Source organism: Hyperoodon ampullatus (genome assembly GCF_949752795.1).
Source record: "Hyperoodon ampullatus genome assembly, chromosome: 10".
NCBI lineage: Eukaryota > Metazoa > Chordata > Mammalia > Artiodactyla > Ziphiidae > Hyperoodon > Hyperoodon ampullatus.
The window spans coordinates 35,552,426-35,571,772 of NC_136923.1; the positions used below are offsets into that span (position 1 = coordinate 35,552,426).

Sequence of the window (19,347 nt, forward strand, 5' to 3'; positions counted from 1 at the left end):
CGCAGCAGCAAAGGGATTTTCGAACCCAACACAGCTCTTACACGCCTCATTGAGTATTCAACGAGTGTCTGTTGAAGCAGGAAGGAAGGGAGTGAGGGAAGGAAGGAAGGAAGGAAGGAAGAAAACATTTTCAAGATTTAGTCAAAAGCCAATGTGTTCTTGTAAGTCTGTTAGGACAGCTGAAGATTTTCCCAAAGCATGATATTCTCCTCCCAAAAGAAGCTTTTGGTCCTTTGAAACTCTATTGTGGAAAAGGAGAAAGTTGAGGCCTCGTGTTTTCAGATGGGTTTATTAGTAATGAATAAACACTTGACTAATTGTTCTGTCTCCTACTCACTTCACTAATGTACATCATGTTACTAGGGGGATGTTCCCCAACAACGCATTGGGACAAAATATTTTGGCTGTTAAAAAAGGGAGACGTTGGGGGAACATTTTCTCTACGTGAAATTCAGGCTTAAATGCGATTTAATAGGAGGAAATGTTGCAAAGGCCTTTTTGCCTGGAGAGTAGAGAAGGTTTCCTGTGGAGTGAAGCAAGGGAGCTTTCAAAGGCATGGGGCAGGGAGGAGGGGGACATGGGGCTAGAGGCTGCCTCCCTCTGTCCTGGGAGAAGCCTGCTCAGGGACGTGGAGCCTTCCTTCCCTCTGTGGCCTCAGTGCCCTGATCAATGCACAAGCCGGGGGCTGGGAGGGGAAAGGCCAGTGCTCCATGCATGGCCCATACCTGTGACCCCTGGGGCGTGCCATCAGACCCCGAGCACCCACTCCCAAGCTGAAAGGGCTGGTTCCCAAAATCTGCCCCAAATAAGAGATTTTCTCATTTCCTTCTAGGTGAGTCATCAGGCTCAGCGGGAAGGTAGAAGGTGGGTACCAGATTCCGGTGACTGTAGGACCACACAGCAAATTCCGGATATCATAAGACACGGAGTGCTCCACAGAGCAAAAATCACGCAGGAAGCTTCACGGCCTCCATAGAATAACGTGCCAGGGAGGAGCCAGACTCGAGACTCTCCAAAAACCTCAAAATGCCATACTCTGTCGGGTCTGATACTGGGAGGAAGGGAGGGGCTGGAGCTAAACATCTTTTGGCAAAACTGCCCCCCATTAAAGCCATATAATTTAGTTCCCGCTTCCCAGCCAGCTGCTCCCCCTTATCTCAGAGGGGCTGTGCTTGGTGCAGGCTTTCAGCATATCCGTGGGCCAGGCAGGGGGAAGAGAAAGGACAATTGCACTTGCAGGATACAAATGCAAATCACCCAAACTTGCTTTAAGCCCTCTCACAAGTTGTCCTCCTGTGTGGAGGTGCTGGAAACAGCTGATGCAGGGTGCAGCTGGGATGCTGCCCAGGAATGGGTATCGCTGCTCCGTGGACGCTGCAGCCAACGAAGATGCGGCTCCCAAACCCCTGCAATGCACAGAGTCAGAAACCCAGTCCCAGGGATGTACAAAATAAATAAACAAACAAGTGTACAATCAAAGGAAGCTGCACAGAGAAGGTGACATCATGCCCAGCAAACACCGTGCAGCATCTTGATGCCAGCAGGGCTTCCGAGAAGGCCAGGTAATGACCCCATGTGAAGATGAAAGGGATAGAAATTAAAATTCACGTTTCTCCCTAATGTCACTGGAAATGTGGTGTTCGAGCACTTCATGGAATTAGCTGCAGCAGCTTCCTAATTGCCTTTGCCGAGTTGCCGCCCCCAGATTGATGGTGGCGGCTGCAGAGGCCCCATCAGTCTCGCTTGGTGCTCCTCGAACACCCGCCCGGCACTGCGGTGCTCCCGCCACAGCTGCTCAGCTTGGCACTGCGGAGGTACTGGGACCCCTCTGCCAGGCTCGGAGACTTCGGAGTGGGGAGACGCGGCCGTGTTTTCAGGGTGTTGATGAGATGGGCTGGGATGCTCCCCAAGGGCAAGGAGAGGGGTCATGGGCTGGGAGAAGCGAGGACCAGCTGGCTCGGATGTCTGGCAGTCCCTGCTGGCACCAAGCAGGCTATGGGCAAAGGACCCACCCGCAGGGCTTCAGAGATGGATTGCTGAAGCTGGGAGGCGGCCCCGACTTTCTGCAGCATCTATACCTGATAATAGGGGCTCAGAAACCCCAGCACTGGAGGGTAGAGGGGGAAAGGATTGTGAAGGACCTAGTTTTGGCCTGGGCACAAGAGTGTTATTCCCATCACCAGTGTGTGAACACCAGGAAAAGGCTCCTTTCTTTATCCATACATTCATGCATTCCACAAACAGCCCTTGAGGCCCACCCAAAGGTAGCTCTGTGCTAAGTGCCAAAGGAGGACCCTCTCCCATCAGAAAGAACAAGCCTGCCCTCGGGGAATTTCAGCTCTGGCCCACCTGCCTCTTTCTCCACACCCACCACCCCCACTGAAAGAAATAAGCGTCCTCAGGATATCACACTTCCCCAGAATGGCCTGGGCACGACAGATCTGCCAGACTCATACCACGCAAAATAAAACTGACCCTGTGGGTCCAAGGGCTATAGCCTTCAAGCTAGTTGTCAATCATGCAGAAAAACAAACTGTGGCTGCCCTGAGGGGAAAAAAAAAGAAAAGGAAGAACCAACAAATATCCAGGAAAGACAGACAAAGAGTGGGGATAACAAAAAACGAGGAGCTAAAATTTACTGGGCACTTTCCAGACATCCAGTTCTGTGCTAAGACTGTTACCACATATTGACAAAGCTAATCCTCACCATGACCCCATTTTACAGATAAGGAACCTGAGGCCCCGAAGTGAAACTAACTAGAGCCAAGCTGGACCTCAAAGTCAGATCTGTCTTGTACCAGGGTCCCAGAGCCCAAGCTGGCTCTTTCACACAATCATCCATTACCATGATGGGAAACACACAAAGGGAAATTTAGCCAAATTCAATGAGATTCTCAGAAAGGCTTCTTAAGAGTCAGACCTAATGAGGGGAGGCCTGGCTGACCCTCAAAGGAAATCAAAAAACAAGCAGCATCGTTTTATTATAATAAAAGGGAAAACTATAGAAACAGAGGGCATACAGGGCCCGCCCCCCCTCATTCCAGCTCTTGCTCCTTTTTTTTTTTTTACAACTTTATTGGAGTATAATTGCTTCACAATGGTGTGTTAGTTTCTGCTTTATAACAAAGTGAATCAGTTATACATATACATCTGTTCCCATATCCCTTGCCTCTTGCATCTCCCTCCTTCCCACCCTCCCTTATCCCACCCCTCCAGGCGGTCACAAAGCACCGATCTGATCTCCCTGTGCTATGCGGTTGCTTCCCACTAGCTATCTACCTTACGTTTGGTAGTGTATATATGTCCATGCCTCTCTCTCGCTTTGTCACAGCTTACCCTTCCCCCTCCCCATATCCTCAAGTCCATTCTCAAGTAGGTCTGTGTCTTTATTCCTGTTTTACCCCTAGGTTCTTCATGACTCTTGCTCCTTTTTAATTCTGTATTATGAAAGCAAATGACAATGCACCAAAAGCGAAGAATTCCGTTGGAGAAAGGATTAAGGGCAGAGAAGTTTCCACCAACCAACCTGATAAGCCAACAGCAGGCTAAGATCAAAGCACGGGGAACATGCTGGTCCTGGGAATACCCAAATGTCCCTCCTCAGACCCCACCCCAGCCCAGGCAGCTGAACAGGATTCACAAGACCCAGGTTCCAAGCCTGCCTTTGTCACTTGGAGCTGGGTAGCCTTGGGCCAAGATATATTCTCTGTCTTTGTTTTTGCATCTCTAAAATAGAGATGATGACAGAACCAAACTCAGGATTGTTTGTGAGAAATTAAATGAAACAATGCAAATAGAGCACATGGCACAACATGCAAATAAAGTACCTGCATCATTATTACGATTACTTCCTAAGAAGACCTTGTGGGGCTCAGTGGTGGGCAGCTCTAGTGGAGGGCTGTAAATAAGACCTCCGGGTGGCCTGATATTCTCTCCCCCCGTGCACAGACTATTGTCTTCAGCAGCCAACCTGCCCTGATATGTGGGAGAGCTCCTGGGGAATAATAATAACAACCACAAAAGCAGCAGCAGCCCACCTTTTCTAAACACTTCCTCTGAGCCACTTATTACCAAGCATTCTGTGTGCATCTTCTCATTTACATCTCTCAACTCCACTCTAGAAGTTAGTACCATTGTGCCCATTTGACAGATAAGAACACTGAGGTTCAGCAACTGACTTGTCAGGGTCATGAGACTAGTCAGCAGTAGCACTGGATTCTACCCTGGAGAGGCCTGTCTCAGATCCAGACTCTTACCTCTACACAGTTCTACCTTTCCAAGACCAACTGCCTCCCTTTAAAGTAAAATTTTAAAAACCAATAATCCTCTAATTTCTTTCTCAGTTTATATATTTTTCATATCACTCATAGGGAATTTGTACATTTGTTTCATGAAAAAAAACTGAAAATCTTGCTGTTTAAGTAGGAAATCTAGCTATAGTTCCAAAATTCTGAAACTCCTGTTCTGGGAAATGTGTATTGTTGGCTTTTTTCAAAAGACTAGTGAGCTGTCAGACTTCCCTGGTGGCACAGTGGTTCAGAATCCACCTGCCAATGCAGGGGACACAGATTCGAGCCCTGGTCTGGGAAGATCCCACGTGCCGTGGAGCAACTAAGCCCGTGCACCACAAATACTGAGCCTGCGTTCTAGAGCCCATGAGCCACAACTACTGAGCCCACATGCCGCAACTACTGAAGCCCACAGGCCTAGAGCCCGCGCTCTGCAACAAGAGAAGCCACCACAATGAGAAGCCTGCACACCGCAACGAAGAGCAGCCCCTGCTCGCCACAACTAGAGAAAGCCCACACACAACAACAAAGACCCACTGCAGCCAAAAATAAATTTTAAAAAAATAATAATAAGATTAGTGAGCTGTGAACCCTTTCCTGGGAGGATTACATGTTACTTCAGGGTGACCAAATGACTCCTGATGTTCTGAAACACTGGAACTTGGCTACAGACCCTGGGATTTTAAAGTAGTTACTAGTTTTTAACAAAGGGAAACAGCCCGTGTATATCAAAACACACACACACACACACACACACACACACACACCCCTTTTACTCGTTGCCCGACAGTGATTCCCTCAAGGTGTGCCCTCAAAAGCGTAGCTTTCTGACAGGGGCCCAGGCCAAAATTGAGAAGAAAGAACACTCAAATTTGAGCTTTACCATCCCAGAAGCCAAACGATCACCATTTATGTCAGTGGGGCAAAAAGCTATGCTCGCTGAGCTGTTTGTACATGATGCAGCATATTGTGTTAATAGAAATTTCACTGATAATGGAAACTGGTAGGAGGCTAGGAGGAAAGCCATATGTTATGACTCGTGGCCAAAGACTACCTACCTCCAGTGGATTTACTGCTTCCCCCACCTATTGTTCTTTTTATACTATTTTTCCACCTCTGCCTCAACAAGGCACAGTGGAAAAGGCATTTAGGATGGCACAGGTACAAAGAGCCAAATGCCTGCCTGGTATTTCTCTCACCTTGCTTTGCAAATTACAGTACAGCATGATAGCAAGAACAAAAGTGAATCCCAGGGGTTTCCCTGGTGGCACAGTGGTTGAGAGTCCGCCTGCCAATGCAGGGGACACGGGTTCGTGTCCCAGTCCGGGAAGATCCCACAGGCCGCGGAGCGGCTGGCCCCATGAGCCATGGCCGCTGAGCCTGCGCGTCCGGAGCCTGTGCTCCGCAACGGGAGAGGCCACAACAGTGAGAGGCCCATGTACCGCAAAAAAAAAAAAAAAAAAAAAGTGAATCCCACAACTGCCCCACCTGTACTGTACAAGGGACAGGATGGGAAGAATTAGGGAAAGAAAGCAAAAAAAGAAAAAAAAATACCTTCACGGGGACATAATAAATGCTTCTGTTTGCCATTGTGCCTCTGTCACATTAAATGTGTGCGACATATACTGCCTTAATCTTATGAACTCATTGTGGGATCAAAGCGACTAAAATTCCAGGAGTTTCTCTTGCTCTTCATTAATAATGAAGCAGACACTATAAACAAGAGAGTAGCCAGAGAACTAAGGCTTCCCGTGTGCCACGTATTGTTCTGAAGTACTTCATCTGTGTTCTCTCATTTAGCCCTCTCCAAAGCCCTATGACACAGGAGCTTTTATTATTAGTTCTATTCTGTACTAATAGAATGAGTAAACCACGGCCCAGGTAGGTAAAATTAGTGACTTGCAGAGTGGAATTCAACTTCAAAGCCCATGCTCTTTTTAAAAATCTCTTTTCAGCTGTGCATGGCTCACTGTAATAGAAATCTAGATCCTTCTAAAACAGACAGGCTCTTTCCTGGGAGCCAAGAGTTATGGAGGAGGAAATGCAGGGTCAAGTTTATAGCATGGGAGGGTCTAGACTTGGGGGTATTCCAAGGGCCAATTATACCTTTGATTCCATTTTAATGCAAAACACTAAAGTCTCAAGAAAATGAATCAAACCATCAAGTGTAAAAGGCACACCCTCACGAGCCAAACTTAGGGACCTGAGCAAACAGATGAAGAGCAGGTTTGACTTTTGGAGGAAAATGTGAGGGGAAATGCTCCCTGCTTTTTGCAGATCAGCCGAGTCCTCTTGTCTAAGATGAGATCGAATCCTGCTCGGGAGTTTCGCAAGGTTGTTTTCTTCCTTGGCAGCCCTGCCTTCCAGGCTGAGCAGAAGTATAAGGTACCTGACACCCACACCTCTCCACTGCCAGCCAGGGCTCCTCCAGTCAACCTGCCCACTCTCCCTTAGGAACCATTCCTGTCCCATCATGGCTCCAAGGCCCCTTGGAGCGGGGGGAAGTCCTTCCCCGCCTCATGGGGGCCCAACACCCACAAAGCCTTCACTGCCAAGAGAACACCTCTTGAAACGCCACCTGAGGACAGCACACCTGGGGGAAAGAAACCAGAGAGGGCACTAGCACCCCACCCACCCGGCCCTTCTCATCCTGCTGAGGTCCTGACTGAAGCTGGTGCTCAGGTGGGAGCAGCTCACACAGGTGACTCACGCTGCAGAGAAAAGTCAAAGGCTTGGGGGTCAAAACACTCCAGTCTGAGTCCACCTCTACCACGTGGCAAGCGCAACACCTCCCTGAGCTGCAAGCCCCGCCTGTAGGAGGTAGATAACCTGGGCCATCTCCCAGTGCAACAAAGGACCACAGCAGATGCCTTGCATTATCTACTTTAATATAAAGAATGCTTGGCTCATTAAACACTCCCCCCAAAAGTCCACTGCCTCCCTGTCCAGTCCCAATGAACAGTCTGTTCACCTGAGCTGGTTATGATCTTGGTGGACTTTGAGAAGCCACCAGTGCAGACCCTGTAGTTCTGTAACAGTCCCAGGTACGAATGGTTCTTGGGTGACTTTCTGAACTATTTGGCCCAAATGGAGCAACCAAAGCTTTTGCACTTGACTTTCATAACTGATGTCTCAGTGACTTTCACTGCTGACTACATGGTTTATGCATAAACAATGGTTAAAAGTTATGCAACTACAATAGCATCATCTCCCCCAGAGTCAGTACCAATGTTTACACAAAGAGGGGCGGCACGTGTCACTCATTCAACATCTTTAAGGAGATCACAGAGGACTGCAGATGCTCAAAGGCCAAAACACAACAACAGGCTGTGCCAAGGAAGCTCTGAAGAGGAGGTGGGCGGGGCCAGTAGGAAGGGCCACAGAACCCAGGATGCCCTTCAGTGCCTCCCATGACTTGCTGGCCGATGGCAGTCCCCATGCGCTGCTGCACCTCCCTGCCCCCTGACTGGGGGAAAGGACACCCTGCCAGTGAGGTGCCTCATCCCGTCTGGTTTCCAGCAGCACTCTCCCAGAAAGCTGTTAGGAGAAGTCTAGAGTCCTCCAAACCTAGCGGGAAGAATTCTCATGGAGGAAATGCCTGGAGAGCACCAGGTGTCCGAGGCTGGCTTCTGGACGCACTCCCACAGTGGGGGAGTCACTGGGCCCACTGTCTCTCCTGCGGCTTCAGGCCTCACTCCGAGCATTGGGGACCCTCGGCCCTTCCTCAGCTGACACACCACCTGCACAGCAGGGCGAGCCAAGGAGGGGGTAACAGGAAGACCCTGAGGAGGCTCTTCAACCCCAATTCCTCATGTGGACATCGCCCTGACTCTTGCGGGAAGGGAGCTGACCTCTAGGAGAAGAGTGAAGGTCTAGGCAGAGGCTGGGTCCCCTGCAGTCCCCTCCTGCTCCGAAGTACCTGATTCCCCAGGCTCCTCCCTGTCAGGTGCCAGGTGGGACCACCTTCCTACCTGCCAGCACTCGGGCCCACTCCCCTGTTCACGCACTCGCTCATTCATGTCTATGGAGCCAGCCCCACAGATGCTCAATGAAGGTTATCTTAAGAGCTTGTCTTTGTCTCACACCACCAATAATGACCTCCACAGCTCGATGGCAGGAAGCTTCTACATGCCAGGTACTATGCTAAGTGCTTTGCGTATTTTATTTCATTTAACCTTCACCACAGCCTGTAAGGTAGAAGGCACTGGTCTCCTCTCACACTGGAGGGTGCAGGTTCAGAAGTGTCACAGCGCAGATCTGGGACTCAATGCCAAGTCCATCTGACTCCAAACCCTGTCCTCTCAGCTGTCTTCCCAGGCTTTGATTGTTTCCGGCCAGATGTTATCTCATTTAATCCTCCCAAACACCCGTGAGGTCGGGAAACACAGGTATCATTCACATTGTTTTCAAACTAGAACTGAGATGGGAAAAGGTCACACAAAGATGAGGGACCAGGCAAGCAGACTCCAGAAGCCCAGGTCGGTCACCTGGGGGAGGTTGCTTAACTTCTGTAATCCTCAACTTCTAAATCTGAAAAATGGGGTGAATGGTAGTTCCTGACTCATCAGGTAGTAGACAGAATTCAGTGGGATGACATATGTAAAGTACTTATCATGGTACCTGGAATGCAGGTACACCAGAGTGAATGCTACATGTTTTTACTATTAGATTAGACCATTTGCCCAAGGCCACTCGGGAAATGCCTACAGAAAAGATAAGAAGACAAACACCAGGGCTCCTAGGCTCCTAGGCCAGTGACCTTTTTCTTTGCTTTAACAACACTGCATCTCCCAAGATGTGTCTCTGAAAATGTTCCAAGCTCTGCAGCTATTATGATGATGAAGAAAAATGGGCAAAGGATGCCTTCCCAACTGACTGTGGCCAGAACATTGAAATAAAATGAGAGAGAGTAATTATACTCCAATAAAGATGTTAAAAAAATAAAAATAAAAATAAAATGAGAGGATGAGCTACCCAGCAGGGAAAAGAGAAAGCCGAAATGAGCACGGCCCATCCTTCAGGGGACTTCACCCAGGCCCAATGGGCCCCGTGCTCCCTGTGATGCTCTGCTATCATCATCTTGAAATTCTTCATAATTTTTTAACAAAGGGTCCCCCGTTTTGCTTTCGCACTGGGCCCCACAAATTATGTAGCTGCTCCTGGTCTCAGCAGACCCTCCGCTGCAGCTGCCTATAAAATCTCAGAAGCTGGATAAACCGAGCTTGGTGGACTGGGTCATTCGGTTCTGTCCCAGCACCCTGGTTCACTCCCTTAAGCCACTCTCGCTAGCAGCACAAGAGGACAAGAACAATCTTCCCCATTAGCAGGCAGCACCTGCTACATTCTGTGATGAGCAGCGTTCATTTCTACTGGCATACGCACACACACACAAACTTAATAAGTATAATGGTAATGACCTGTGCAAGCCCAAAATACCGACTGGCAGTTGCTTCACCTAAAATGGATAACCAGAGGTCTGGTCTGTGAACCCACAGCCATTTGCAGCTCTGCCCAACTTGTCTGTCCAGATCGTTTACGTGGATAACAGCTCTTTTAACCTTGGGAGAGTACTGTTTTCCAATATCGGGTGCCAAGATAAATACTTGCAGTGCATAAACTGACGAAACAGCCATCTATTTCTTGTCAAGAGATAATGCTCTCCTTCCCAATATGGCCTTGAAATGCCCATTAATAGTTTGACTATTGAGTTATTTATTTCCATAATCTTGATTTGGGGTAACTGGGAAGCTCTGCAACATATAACCGTAACACACCTTACAAATGTAATGCCTTATTTAAACAGCCTTGGAATGAGCACACAATGAGTGTTGTTCAAAGTAAATGGAAATTAAAATGTTTACCATTTATTGAAGACATCTTGGACCCTTTTTTAAGTTGTGTCTGTAAAATAACTTTCTTCTGAAAAGCAGACATGGTGGCTATGCAAAGAGAAATCCCCTAAAACACATCAGCTGTACAGATGCCTCATCTGCTGAGAGTGAGCTGTGGTCCAGGCTGGACTGTGTCAGAGAGGGGTCTCTGAGGCTGACTTTGCACTTCAGGAACGATCACCTCAGTTTGCTGGTCAGTAAATACTCAGGGAAATCAAGCATCTTCCTCTTCCTCTGCATTATTTTCTTCTCATGAAGGAGAAGCTCACTTTTGTTTAATGGACCAAAGAGGGCTGATGAAGATTCTATTGATGTTGCCAGGAGCCTGACATGAGGAACTTTTCCTCTTGTTCCATGATACACAAAAGCATCACTGTAGCCACTGAAGATGAAGCATAGGCCATTATGTCTCTTGTATAAAAATTACATTAAAAGAGGAGTCAGGGTCGGGGGAGGGAGAATCTCATATACTAATTCATAGGCTGGCATTTATAACATCTATTTCCTTTTTTCTCAGTCTCAGCCACAGCAAACCTCTAAGTCCAATCTGAGTGTCCCAGGGAACACGCAATCTGCGAAGTCTCTGTCTAGAGGACAATGTGGGTCTCAACAAGCACTGTGACTGCAAAAGACGGGGGGACCCCCAATATAAATGCCACTCACTTCCGACAGAGGATGTGTATTTGGATAAAGAAAAAGCTTATTTGTTGGTAATCTGTAATGATAGATCTGGATTAATGACAGACCGGAAACAAAGGATCCTTGTGAGAATGTACACCTCTTTCGATAAGCCCAATATACCAAGTCATTTATTGCTCCACGTACATGGGAGCACTAAACACCTAGGCGAGGATTGATCAAAGACTGAAAAGCCTAAAACCCCAAACCTGACTTCCACAAATATGTGATCCAAACTGCAGGACAATGGGACATCTTGCAGGGCCACAGGTACTTGGGGTAATGGTTTCACATTTCTTTCACTTTTGTTCATCATGATACACAGCTATGTCTTCATCACAACTAGAAACGTTATTTGTGCTTGCCCTTGCCTGACAGACTTTATAATTATTAGGTGGTTTGGTACTCATGTGTTTGCCTAAGTGCACACTGGTATTAGAATAAATAAGATAAAATAAAATAAAATCCGCCTGAGATCACCTGAGTAATTGATCAAAATTAATAACCACATTGGAATTAAAAGTCTGAAATTTGCCTCCAACAAGAAAACCATGCCTATGTTTTCATTTCCCTTAATTTTGACTAGCATTTGTAAATCGGAGCAACTCAGGCTGCAGCAGTTCCTAATGAGAGAAAAAGCAAAGCAGAAATATTTCTGTCAGAAAAGAAACTTTGAGAAAAAGAAGGAAAGAAAAAAATGAACAAAAGAGGCTCAGACAAACACTTAGCAAAGCCATACAAAAAGAACTTTATCTGGTCCTCAAGTGACCAAGCATGAGTGTACAAATGCAATAAGGTATATATGTGTGCATAAGATGCACAAAATGAATTCTAACTGGTTTATCCTGCTCTGTGGATGTCCTGGTAACTGGGCTAATGAGACCAATAAACTGCCCTGAAAGATTGAAAACTGTCATTTCCGAGATTTCAAGACTTTGAAAAATAATCTGCCAGGGAAAAGTACAGTAATTGAAGTGGTGCCGTGAATTAAAACGCTGGCAGCACAGGTTGAATGCACTAATCTCGTGGGATGACAAATAACCGCGTTTATTCAACAAAAATGTTCAGCCTAGTAGCGCCTCCCCAATAAAAGCAATCCATAGAGTGTCAGGCTTCCTACAGGCAGCACAGCACTGCTACCCAATTCCTGATAAATGAATACTCCTATTTAATTATTTAAAAGACCATCACTTTCAACATTGATAAAAAGTCATAATTATCAAAATGGCTTAAAAGAACCAGCCTTTTACTTTGCTGACTCTGTCCTGTGGAAAGAGACATCACATTTATGTATTAAAGCCGCTCTCTCAATAAATAGGTGATAATGCAAAAACCTGGTTATGCATTCCAAGGACAGCACGTTTGATAAGTGCTGCATGAGGCATCCAAAGTAAATGTCAATTCTTTTCTAGCATTAATGGCAGAGACAGACAGTACCTGTATTTCCGCTGTGTATTTATCATCACGATTCTGGAAAATATAATTGGAACTCTTCATTCCCATGAACATGCATTCCCTGAATGCAGAACTAAACAGAATGACAAACCCAGCTCCTACCAAATTCTCCCTAAGAAGGATGAAATGAGAATCATGCCAGTTTAATACCTTTTATTGTGAATGTTAGGGGTGTGGAGCCCATGAGTTTAACAGCCTAGGTTACTGGACCTACTAGAATGCTTCTCACTGAATCCCAAAATAGAGAGGTAATGAAACTATGCCTCCCCAAAAGAAGCCACACAAAGCGCATTCTCTGGGGAAAATGAAGCAAGATAGAGGCAGCTGAATACTGGCATGAATATGTCAAATAGGAAAGTTAATTAAAAGTTGAAGTGAATGGAAACCCCTGCAGTACCTGCCAGCTAAGAAGGCAGGACACAGGCACACAGCCACACTCCAGTGCTTTGCTTTCAGGGGCCCGCTGTCCTATAACAACTAAAGCCTCTCAAGATTGACTCCAACTCCAATATACAAGTCCTACGTTCTTCCATTCTGTACTGGAAACACAAAACTTTGCTAAAATGTGGACTACAGCATTTTATATAATCAAAAATATCCTCTTTATAAGGAACAAACAGATTGCTATTCCTGTGCTCAGCAAAGAAAAAAATAGAAAAAATAGGAAAAGTCTGGCAGTGGATACCAAATATATTATCATAAGCTAAAGTAATGAAAGCCACGGTATTAAACAAAGAAACAACTGATGAAATCTTCTCGTTTCTAAAGCCATGGCAGTGAGGTACATTGTTAAATAGCTATATTTACATTGAGGAAATCAGTGATAATACTGCTACCTCGAATTATATTACCTAATAAAAACCTGTTACCAAAATGGCAGTTTTCCCAGTCTCCAAACACTTTAAAATTGGTGGTCAATTACTATTTAACTTATATTCATAATTACTATTTTGTAAAGTTTTTGCCTTAGTGCAAAAATTACTACACTCCCATTCTAAAAATGAACATCCCGCATCAATTCACAACATAAAGTGTCAATTAGAAAAACTACATAGAGTACATAAATCTGTACAGTGGTATACAATATACCTTACTTAACTGAAAATCAACTTTAAATGTCCATGCCTTAAAAGTATGATTACAGACTCTTACACAACACCTTTGAGTCCCCTTACTACAGTGTTAATGCATTTATCAACCAAGTTTTCTAACTCATTTCAAGAGTATCTTAATTGTCAAGGATGCAGTGATGTGATGGAAGGGTGCATAGAGTTGTGACTCAGAGGAGTAATTCCTCATGCAAACGGCCAGAAACTTGAAAATAAGCAAGAGAAAGGCAACTGTCTCCTTGCTTTTCCAAATGATGTTATGCCTCCCCCAACTCTGAGCACCTCACATCCTTTCTCATTCATACTCTGAGCTCTCGAAATCAATTTTCTTTGCTGATTATAAAAATACAATCATATTTGGAGGCAACGCGCCAAGACAGCCAACAGGTACCTCCCCAAGTTGTCTAACATGCCCTGCCCCATCATTCATGGAAGTCCTTGCCTAGCAAGCCAAAGCCCTGGGTATCGCAGGACTCCATGGCCGGTGACTGCAATCCAAATGCAAGAGCAAATGCCCACCCCAGAACCTAACGCCCACCAACACCTCACCTTCCCCATGCATCAGATTACAAAATGTCAGGCAACAGCAAGAAATGACAACAAAGCCACAAACAGCTGGAAATAATTACCCAGTTGTCAAGCTGCAAACATGACAAAAGCAAAGCGAGGCTTGTGAATACAGTATCAGAAAGGATGCTGATAAGGTAAGAGAAGCATTTTAGCTTTTTCCAATTTGCTATTATAGAGTAGCCAATAATATGGTTGATGGGATTTTGTGCAGTGGTGTGTGTGTGTGTGTGTGTGTGTGTGTGTGTGTGTGTGGTGTGTTAACTTCGGAGAGAAGGAAAAAATATATTTCATGTGCTCCTACAAAATGTGAGATACAAGATATGTAAGCACAGCCCGCCCCCCCAAAAAAAGTTCACAGGCTCTGAAGGGTTACTTTCAGAGTTGTTACAACTACAACGTGCAGATGAAAAATATTTCTTTAAAGTTATACAAAATGTTCTCTTCTTTAAAAGCATAAGCAAAATACACAGGCAATGCAATAGGCCAGCACTCTTCACATAAAACATCTGACACGCAGGCAAAATGCCAAAGCTGAGTACAGACTGGTCCAGATTAAAAGAACACTAGCAAAAAAGGCAACTCCTATAAACTGAGAGGCAGGTCACAGGTATGTAAGTTATCACTGACCATAAAGGCACATCATAACCTCAAGTTTTTATCAACTGCCTATAATTCAATGAACTCCGTCCCCAAATAACAGAGTTGTGGTAAGTCTTTCCATGGTTTCAGAGAATATGGCTATTGGCAATTTTTAAGCCAGGCTAACCTCTGTCATTCCATTGTGGGCTGATGCTTCATTACGATATTTGGATTTCATGTGACAAACTGTTTCATATAATGTCCCCAAAAACTCTACTCTCTAAAGCAGAATGCCATAAATAAAATACGTACTTGGTTACCAGGCAGCATGCATGACACATATGTTACATTGGCCCAAAAAGCACATTTTAAAATACTTAAAAGTTAACTTAACAATTTAAGCTTTTTGTATCAGAGAATTATCCCCTAAAGGCCAATTTTATTTTCTGTCTTTGAGAGAATTCTTGGATTAATCCTGTTGATTTGTTACCTTGAAATTCTTTTAAGCCCTCTAATCTCTCCTCCCAGCCCATTTTTTCCCCTTTTTTCTTGGAGGGGAGGGCGAAAGACCATATATCTCACAATGTAATTTTAAGCATAATGCTGCCTGTTTGAATTAAAATTGATGCAGCTTCTGATAAAAGCCTAATAATCAATTCTGCATTCTCATTACTCTCCAGAATATATGGATGCAGACCAATTTCTTAAGTTTGTGGACTGCTCTCATAGGTTATTACCCAGCAGTGCAGCTGAGTGGAAAGATAACCACATTCATTCTCCTTATCTGTAATGATGTAATGCATCCCAGCCCTGAGTCTAGATGATTGGGGAATAATGGGATCGTACAACTGCGGGGATGACAAACAATAGTGCAGCATCTTTCTCTGATATACTGAACCCCAGCCTCCAACGCAGCAAGGTGAAAGACATCATAACAGGCACTGATTCTGCCCCTTGGATGAAGTTAGCGTTTTTTGGCCGGAGGAGCATCTGCTCTCACACTGAAACAGCAATACCGACACTGAGAGGAGAGCCATGCAAAAACACTCTGTTTCCGAGCCCCAGCCAGGACAGTGCCAGTGAGTATCCTCCTTTTCTTTGTGTTTAGAACCAAGTGTCATCTAAAAATAACCGGTTCGTAGGGAGAAGTCACTGCACAGTACATTGCCAAGAAACGGAGGATCAGAGACACCTCTGATAACTGATGCTGCTCGGGGTTCACGTTTGTTTGGAAAACTAAATCTGCCTCCATTTTCTGTGCTGGAAAAATCATCGCTTCCTGCCACCACAGAAACCTTACCTTCTGCAGAAGCTGGGAGCCGGAGTACTTAGCTGCAATAGATTTTATCTCTCCCCCAAAAGCAGAGGCCCAGAGCTTCACCCTGCAGGGAGAAAGGGCACAGGAACAAATGTAACACCATGTCACAGTCAACACGCACGCATACGCACACACGGGGCTGTGGCTGAAGGAGCCAGGCGGTATAACATTGGAGAAAAAAAAAAAGACAGAAAAATTGCCTTGGTAGAAACTGCCAGCACCAAACTGCAGAGCGCAGCGCGGGAGGGGGCCCGAGGGGGTCACATAGTTCAAAATGCGCAAAGTGTCCCAGGCTCTCCGGAAAGATCACTGAATTTTATTTGAATAATTGCCTGAGAACTTGACCACCCAAACTGAGCATCACCTGGCAAAGATTAGTCGAAAGAAATCCACCCATCCCCCCCTCCCCAAAAAGAAGTGAGATGGCAAGATAGCAAAGAAGGGGTAAATAAACGGCCCATGGAAGTTGCATGCGGTAAACAGGCTTCAAAGTTGGTGCTGTCGCCGGCGGTGAGCCTCTCCAGGTCTCCCTCGCAGCCCGGGGAGGGGGCGAGGGGATCCCACCCCAGTCTCACCGCCCCACGCGGGTCCCCGCCGGCAGGTGCTAGAGGCGAGGCCGACGCCCGAGGCAGGTCTTGCCGGCCGCACCTGCAGGAGCCCAAACTTGGGCACAGCGAGTCGCGGGCGGCAGGGTACCCTCCCCGGGCGGCGCAGGACCTGGCACTTACACGGAGAGCGGGATCTGCTGCTCCGAGCGCACCACGTCCCCCAGCGCAGCACAGAGAAGCGCGGCGGTCAGGAGCGCCGAGGCCCCCCGGGACGCGCGCCGCTGCGAGCCCGGCCCGGCCATGCTAGGCTCCCTCCGACGCGCCGGCGGCGGCGACGAGAGCGGCAGCGGGGAGCTGCGCCGAGCGGGCGGTGGGCGAGCGCGCAGGGTTGCCTGCTCCACGCCGCCCCGCCTGCCTCTCGCGCGCCGGGCGCACTTGGGGAGCAGAAAAAGGAGCGGAGCGGGGAGGGCGGAGAGGAGGAGGGAGGGGAGAGAGGTGGAGAGGGAGGCAGGCGGGGGAGGAAGCAGGGAGACACGCCTCTCGCAGCGGCGGCCGCCCGGCCCCGCCTCGGCGGCTCAAGGAGTCCGGCCGGCCGCGGCGGGAGGGTGGGAGGCGCCGCGCGGGCGGGGACTTGCAAACTCCAGTGTCCTTGGCCGCGGCTGAGCGCGCTGTGCCCCGCCCGGCCCACTGCGGCCGCCGAGTTCTTTACAACTCCGCAGTCCGCCGCCGTGGGCGCCACTCTCGGGCTGGCCCCGGGCCGGACCCCGCAACCCCCCGCCCATAGCCGGTTGGGGGGCGGGGCGCAGGCGGGAGGCTAGGGCCCGGCCGGGTAACAGGCGGCGGCGGGTCGGGTCCTGCGGAGCACAGAGGTGGCGCGACCCCCGTTCCCGCCGCGCAGTTTCCCGGAGGGCAAGGGGTGCAGGGAAGAGGCCAAAGTCTGAGGAAGGGGCCGGGGCTCGCCGCGGCGGACTGGGTCGGGCAGGGCGGAGTGCGGTGGGGATGAGAGCGGGGCTCGGCTGTCTGGCGCGGGCGCTGCTGCGTGGCCGCCCGCGGCTGCTCCTCCGGCCGCAGCGCCGACCAGGGAAGGCGCGGAGGGCGGCGCTGCCGGCGCGGCGCTGGCGCACGAGCGCGGGGCTCCCGGTTTCGGGCCGCAGCGGGGCCTCCCTGGCGCGCCTGAACCCGGGCCGGGCTGCCGAGCAGCTCGCGCTCTGGCCCGCTAGGGCCCGGGGTCCGCGCGACTGCGGCGAGTTGGGGGGTCGGGAGGGGAAGCACTGCTTCTCCAAGTCTATCCTGACTAGCGGACTCCCTGGATTTCGGGAGTAAGAGAGTCCTCTGAGGCTCGGGGGCTCACCCGCTCCCCACTCGGACCCCCACCCGCTGGGCAGGAGGCGCGGTCGAGCGGCTAGCCTAGGCAGGGGCGAGGAGGAAGGAAGTCGGGGAAGCCCTGGGCGTCCGGGGAACCAGGCTTCCCCGCAGCCTCTCTCGCCGCCGTCCTCAGCCCGGGACCCGGCTTCGGAACCCCGGCCTCTGCGAGAGGGAGGTCTGGGTGTGACTGGGAACTTTGTGGGGCCCTCGCGCCGACCGGCAGTAAAGACCGACCCGGGCAAGGCTGAGTCATCCTTGACCTGCCGAGCGCAACTCGACTGACCCCCGGCAAGCCGCGCGCTTCTGATGCCGCGGGGTCTCCCGGGGCGTCCGCCGCCTGGGTTCGCCTGGTTTGTATGACTCCCCTACAAGGGCTTTGGGACCTTCCCCGGCACCAGTCTTCTGCCTCAACGCCCTCAGCTTTCAGGGGAGAGAGCAAGGGTGGGCTCCAGTTTCCTTCTGGTGCTTCCGGGCGAGAATCTAGGCCGGCTCTCCTGCCCGGCATCCCTGCAAAAAGTTACCCCAGCAGATGTGGGGCTGGATCTCAGAGTTGACTGAGCGGGGAGAAGGACCGCCCAGGGGCCCTTGGTGTTTTTGCTGAGTGCGGGGAGAGCCCGGGCTTCAGTGGGCGGGTCGTGTTCCCACCTCGGGGCGCAGCTCTGGGAACAGGCCCCACCCGGGAAGCGCCAGGTGCTTCCCGCCCACGGGCAGCATCTACAATCTCCATGGATGACTAACCGGTTATAATGAATTATCCGCTTCTGTGCACACCTTCCTTCTATGGAAGTGTGCTAGCAGTTTCAAACGGAGACAAGCGCGGCCTGACCCCAGGGCAAAGGGTCCGGATGGCTTTGCCGCTCAAATTGGGGGCTGGGAGAAAAATAATTTTCCTGTCAGACCCCAGGAGCCTTCTTTCTAAATGAATGAATAAGTGTGTGAGTGAGTGAAAGCATACTAGTACTTATTTGTAAGCCTACAATCCACTACTAATGTAATATCTATATGATAATGGCCTTCATGCATTCCCTCATTCATCCAGTGAATAACTGTCGAGCCTCTCTGTGACAGGACCGTAGGGTGTGCTGGAGACCCACTGATGAACAAATCAGACACCTGCCCTCAAGGAGTTTATACACTATTAAGGGAGACAGGCTTTACTCCAAAAGTCATAATGATAAATGCATAATTATAAACTTTGACAAGAGGTCAACTATAGTATGCATGAAGAAAAAGTACCTGTAATGTCCATATTATTGTTATGCCTATTAACTGATGAGAAAATTGAGGCACAGCAAAATCATACAGCTTAGTCATATATAAACAACCACTTGACTGCTGGACTATATTGAGAGCCACTTGGGCATCAAGGTCATGATGACATTTTATGATGAAGTCATTATTCTCTGCCAGCCTTATGTAGGTGAACATCACAGGCATTTGGGGGCAACTGGAGAGGAACGGGGAGAGGAGCCCTGGCACAGGAAATCACAGCCCTAGAGAATCACAGCACCCTGAGCATTTGTAACTTATACATGGACCATCTTA

At 48.6% G+C, this 19,347-nt stretch overlaps 1 protein-coding gene across 1 annotated transcript in view; it reads right to left on the minus strand.

The window, feature by feature from the left end:
- CACNA2D3 (calcium voltage-gated channel auxiliary subunit alpha2delta 3) overlaps positions 1-16,739 on the minus strand; it is a gene marked incomplete at both ends in the record, with an annotated part of 803,480 nt that extends 786,741 nt beyond the window's left edge. Inside the window, 2 exons of the mRNA XM_079712407.1 lie at positions 15,872-15,953; positions 16,618-16,739. Coding sequence (XP_079568533.1) covers positions 15,872-15,953; positions 16,618-16,739 — 204 coding nt within the window. The remainder of the gene's footprint in view (positions 1-15,871; positions 15,954-16,617) is intronic.
- Positions 16,740-19,347: the final 2,608 nt, after the last annotated feature.